Raw genomic sequence first — 5,370 nt, 5'->3', positions numbered from 1 at the left:
ATGGCTCGCTCCCGCTCCTTGCTGATGAACCCCATGATGTACCTGTGCGTCAGGAAGCGAGGAGAGCAAGGGTGGGTCAGGACACCGGGGTGGCTACTCCAGGACACGAACTCTGCCAGCTCTCTGCACAGCATCAGGCAGCAGCAGGACCTGGCCCGGCCGCTGGCGGAGCCACTGACATTTTAACAATTCCCAGACGGGTTTTCACTCTGAACCAGCCAACAGGGCCGGGACAGAAAAGGCATCCTGGGAGCGCCCACCCGCACCAGGAGAAGGCACCCCACCCCACCAGGACAGGACTCACGGGACCCCTCCCACGGCCCAGCCCAACCCAGGGTCTCCGGACTGACCCTGGCAGAGGCTCACCCTTCATTCCAGAGCGCCAGGATGTACTTTTTCACCAAGTCAATGATGTTGTCCAGCCAGACCCAGAAAGAGAAGCCTTTGCCAGCCATGTTCTCCTGAGAACGAGAGCAGAGAGGCCGTGAGCACAGCTCAGAGGAAAGGAACAGCCAAGGGAAGGTGCTCAGGGACGAGAGGGAGTTATACCTTGCAGAACTTGGCCCAGGTGATCTGACAGCCGGAGTAATTCACACCTGGCCCTGGCAGAGAAGAACAGGAGCATCAACATTTAGATTGAGCTGTTCTTCCAAAGTCACCGTTTCCAGGGAGCACCGTGAGGGACAGCAGGGACGGGCAGGACACCCAGACCGCGGTACCTAGAAGTTTTTCTGCCAGCGTTGTCAGCTGCTCGATGCTGAGGCCGCGCTTCGTGGTGGAGGAGAACTGCCAGCTCAGCACCTCTGCCACCTGGTCCCAGGTCCCGATGGGGGGCTTGGTGAAGAAGTTCACGTTCTGTACAAGGGAAAACACAGCCCTGAGCAGGACATGGGACAGAAGCAGAGCCAGGTCGAGCCTCAGTCCTGCTCCCAGGCCACAGCTTCCCTCTCCTGCCTACAGCCTGCCTGCCGGGACACCCCGGTCCCAAAGCCGTACCTTGGGGTTGTTGGTCAGCATGTTGTACCACAGGATGGACGCCCAGGCATTGGGCATCTGGCAGATGTTGGAGATGACCACCACAGGCAGCGAGTGGGTCTGCAAAGACAGGATGTCACCACAGGCTGGGACATCTCCCAGGGCTCCTCTGCACCCAGGCCCACGGCAGCGAGAGGCAGAAACCCACAGCTCACCTCCAGGTCGATCTTCAGCCCCTGGTGATACACCTCTGTCTCGAAGGTGATGAGGTGCAGCTCCTCGGTGACTATCAGCGAGGCCTAGGGTGGAAGAGGACACAATGAGCATACAGGAGATACCTGCCCTTGGCCTGACACACAGCCATCGGGCCCAACACTGCTGCTCAGGTTTGGACAGACAGGGCTGGTCTGGCAGCTGCCAACGTGCCAGAAGGTGCCTGCGGACAGCCCCTCTGGGGACAGGGCTCCCGCTTCTCCTCGTGGCTCAGCCGCGAGATGGAGTGAGACAGCCAGCAGAGCTGCCGGCAAAGGGCTCTTACACCAGGGCCCCCCCAGCACTTACATCGCAGTTGGCTCTGCCTCCGTTTCCACAGCGCTGCTCCCGCAGGGTCTGTGGAGAGAAGGAACAGGCTGAAGCAACACTGCAACACCAAATGGTCTCAGCAGGAGCAGCCCGAGAGCTCGTGGTACCTACCAGGTGCTTGAACTCTGCTGAGAGGCTGCCGTTGTTCGACTCCTCCATGTTCATGACCTTGGTGTTTGTCCCCAGGATGTTAAACTTCCGGGACCTTGAAAGAGGAAAGACAGAACGTGGCTGACAGGGTCCCCTCAGAGCAAACACGCAGCAGGACGTTTGCCAGGATCAAAAGCAGAAGTGAGAAAAGCGGGGAGAAAAAAAGCCGAAAAAACCCAACCACCATTGCACTTACCCCCGAAGTGCTGCAACGTCCCCAGAGTCCCTAGGAAAGGGGAGAGAGACACCTGGTCATGGCATTCCCACCCTGACACAGACCCACTGGTGTGTGGGGCTGGCTGCATCACAACATCGAGCCCCACAGATTGTCCCCCCGACGCGGGAACAAACCCTTGGGACCCAGCACCACCCCACATCCTCCAACGGCGGCGGGAACAAGTCCCACTCCAGCCCCCCCCCCCAGTGCCGCCAGGATCAGAGCACGGGACTCACTTGTCAATGCAGACTTTAATTTTCAGCTGATAGTTCAGCTCCGGAAACTTGACCAACAACCTGCAAAGAGTCAGCAGACACAGTGTGAGCGCGATCCTTCACACACAAACAACTCCAGTTCAACACAGCATCTGCACAGACTGCAGAACAGCTGGATGGAGAGCAGCACCGTGCGCATCCCCCCGCAGGCGGCACCTCCGTTCACGCCAAAGTTCACAGGGACACGGCATTACACAGCTCCTCCGGCATCCCCGAGCCCGTCCGCATGCAGGCCTGTGACATGTCAGCCCTGACCCCTGTCCCCAGGGCCGTGGAGGTGCTGACACTTCGCTGAGCCCCCCAAGGAGGGCTCGTTTGGCTGCTGACTGCCCACACCAGGCAAGCATCTGCTCTGACCAAACACCCTCCCCGCTGCTCTGTGGCCAGATGCTGCCACATGCCAAGGGGGCGACGGGGGCACAGCTGGGAGGTGGCGAAGAAGCTCCAGGCAGAGCCTGGTGTCGGAGCAGCCGCTCTCGGTGGAGGCTGGCAGGGAACACAGGCCAGCTGAGAGGCAGCTGGCCAGGGACACACTGACGCTTCCTGCTGCCCGCCCCCGCAGCGGGATTTACCAGAATCCCTGCTGCCTCCAGGAACGCGGCAGAGCCCCAGCCAGCAGCCGCCATCCCTGCACTGAGTCACGCAGGCGGTACTCCCGCAGCACCAGCACGCTGGGATTCATTCCCTCCCAGGGCCAGGGCTCCCCGGGCAAGCTGGAGGCTGCGCCCGCACCAGCATCTCCTTCAGAGAGAGATCCTGCCTTGCTTTCCCCCGCACAGCTCCTGTCCCTCGCCCGTACCGCAGCGGGACCGCCGGGGCCAGCGACACCCACCTGACTTTGGTGGTGAACTGCACGCCGGTTTTGATGACCAGGGGCCGGTCGGGGTGCATGGGCATGCAGGGCTGCCTCTCCACGACGAAAGCGCTGCAGGGGAAGGCGCAAGAACCACAGTCACACCTTAGGCCTGGCCCAGCACCCCTGAACCCACTGCCTGTGCCCGGGGACTGCCCACCGCTCCCCCCGCAGCACCTTTTCATCAGGTTCCTGAACAGCTCCACAATCCGCTCCTCCAGCATGGGCCGGTGTTGGACAATCGGGTCACCCTTGTAGGACACTTTCTGCTGCAGTTCTTCCAACTTCTTGATCTGCTGCCGGGTCTGTAGCTGTGATTCGGCGAGAGAGGTTATCCTAGGGGAGCGGGAAGAAGCAGCGTTAGCTCTGGCTGCCCAGCCCTGCCTGCTCCCAGCCCCAGAGCCCTCCTCTTCCCTCCCTTGTGCGAGAGAGGACACTCCATACCAAACGATCAGGGAACAGAACACGTCTCCTGACCCCGTGCATTTTTCCAGGCCATGCATTACAAAAGAAACCTGCACCCCAAGTTCTGCAGAGACACACCAGGACCAGAAACGTCTCACAGCAGCCTTAAAATCCCACAGGCCTGGGGCTAACCATTCCAGCACTGGAGCCCACTGTCGAGGATCGGTCTGACTAGTGTATTACATTTATGCTTGCAGGCATCAGAAGCCATTTTACAAGGATATTTCCAGAGGCAAAGAGCTCATTTCCACTGGAGGTATTCGAATGCCATCTCCCTAAGGACTGATGCAACTCCCAGCCAGCTCCTACCAGTTCTCGAGCCGGTCTAAGCAGATATTCGGTGGGCCACCAATGCAGGCGATCTGCTGCCGTCTCTTCCAGTCTGCCAATTCCTCATCTGCCAGCATCTTCTGCACATACTCCATGGCTGACAGCAGTCCAGCCAGCTCGCTCACAATACCCTGTCAAAAAAGAAAGCAGAACCTTCAACACCCTCCGAGATCTGCAAGTTTCACCTCCACAGACAAGGAAGAAGTCGCCCAGGGCTGCATTTCCAGTGCTGCTCTCAGTTCTGGCCACGCAGGAACACCAAACTCATACCCCAGGAAAAGGGCACCGCTGCCCCCCCGGGGGATCTGGAGGGCCAACTGCACGACATACCCTCCGCATTTGGTCCAGCGCCGTGAGCATCTGTTCCAGCTGCTGCATTTTCTGCCGGGTCACCGACTGATTGTTTCCATTCAGATCCTGCATGTCTGTGCAGAGAGGTGAGAAAGCTTCAGCCAAGCACATGGACTCCTCCCACCCTCCCAAGCGTCACACCAACGAAAGACTTCCACTGCAAAGGAGCAGGCACCCTAGAAAGCTGGTACATTTAAGCAGCGATCTCACACAGCTTTTAAGCACCCTGCCAGCTTTCCTGCACCCACAGCAGCACTATCACCTCCACAGTGCTGCGGTGAACTACCTCACAGGCAGAGTTCTGGTTCAACTCCCTGGAGGCAGCGTCGGTGGCAGAAACAAAAGACAAGGTTCCTCCAATTGCCATGCAAATGCCCTCAGCCTAAGCCACCCTTCATGCTTGGCGAGGAGGCACCGGGAGCTGGAACGTGCCCCCCAGCAAGCTTCCTTGCAGCAACACACTTTGGTTTGCCAGATGCTAATGAGCTTCCATTACCTCCTTGGCTTTTCAAAGTCTTGTAGTTAAAATCAAAGTCATCCTGTAGATTCTCCACCACTTTCATCTTCTGCTCCAGATCCTGCAAGGCAAGAGATGGGGATTTATTCAAAGCACTAAATCACCACGGTGGGAAAAGAAGAAGGTGCTTAGGCAGCACACATACCTGCACTCTCTTCCTCACGTCCTGCAGATGCTGCTCCAGCATCTGCTGCTTTTCTGTCACTACAGCTGCTGTCGGATGCGTTGCCTGTCCCCCTTGCTGCAGAGGGGACAAGGAGGGCATCAGATCCGGGCCGCGACCCAGGAACGCTCCCCTCCCAGCCTGAGCAGGTTTTGCGGGAAGGGTCTTCACCCCCTAACAAAAGCCAGCGCGGCTGGCTGCTCGCTTGCAGCGTTAGCTCCAGGGCTGCACAGCACGGCGCACGGCACACAGCGCAGCCCACACAAGGGGCAGGAGGAGAGACGGATGCGCACCAAAGCTAACAGCCACCCCCGGCAGAGAGCTCCCGGGCTGCGTCCTGGCGGGAAGCAGCTGCTGCCCACAGAGCAGAAGTTATCAGCCACCGCAGCTGGACCTTCCCTCAGCGCAAAGTGGCTTTCGCTACTGAAGGAAGCAAGTGGGGAGCTTCGGACTGCAGCTTCCCTACAGCACCGCGTACCCGCGCAGCGCTGC

General features: G+C 59.2%; 1 protein-coding gene across 1 annotated transcript in view; it reads right to left on the bottom strand.

Annotated features, from left to right (window-relative positions):
* Window positions 1–5,370, bottom strand: part of STAT3 (signal transducer and activator of transcription 3 (acute-phase response factor)) — an 8,647-nt gene that overhangs the window by 1,483 nt on the left and 1,794 nt on the right. The window contains 17 exon segments of the mRNA XM_009895822.1: window positions 1–2; window positions 4–42; window positions 367–461; window positions 550–602; window positions 720–855; window positions 997–1,095; window positions 1,191–1,274; window positions 1,537–1,584; window positions 1,669–1,762; window positions 1,904–1,933; window positions 2,161–2,220; window positions 3,032–3,124; window positions 3,230–3,388; window positions 3,827–3,978; window positions 4,178–4,272; window positions 4,695–4,776; window positions 4,861–5,011. The exon segment at window positions 1–2 is cut by the window's left edge and continues 93 nt beyond it. Coding sequence (XP_009894124.1) covers window positions 1–2; window positions 4–42; window positions 367–461; window positions 550–602; window positions 720–855; window positions 997–1,095; window positions 1,191–1,274; window positions 1,537–1,584; window positions 1,669–1,762; window positions 1,904–1,933; window positions 2,161–2,220; window positions 3,032–3,124; window positions 3,230–3,388; window positions 3,827–3,978; window positions 4,178–4,272; window positions 4,695–4,776; window positions 4,861–5,011 — 1,472 coding nt within the window.

Source organism: Charadrius vociferus, unplaced genomic scaffold (genome assembly GCF_000708025.1).
Source record: "Charadrius vociferus isolate BGI_N301 unplaced genomic scaffold, ASM70802v2 scaffold2552, whole genome shotgun sequence".
In the NCBI taxonomy this organism is placed as follows: domain Eukaryota; kingdom Metazoa; phylum Chordata; class Aves; order Charadriiformes; family Charadriidae; genus Charadrius; species Charadrius vociferus.
This window is presented reverse-complemented; position numbering and strand designations above follow the sequence as displayed.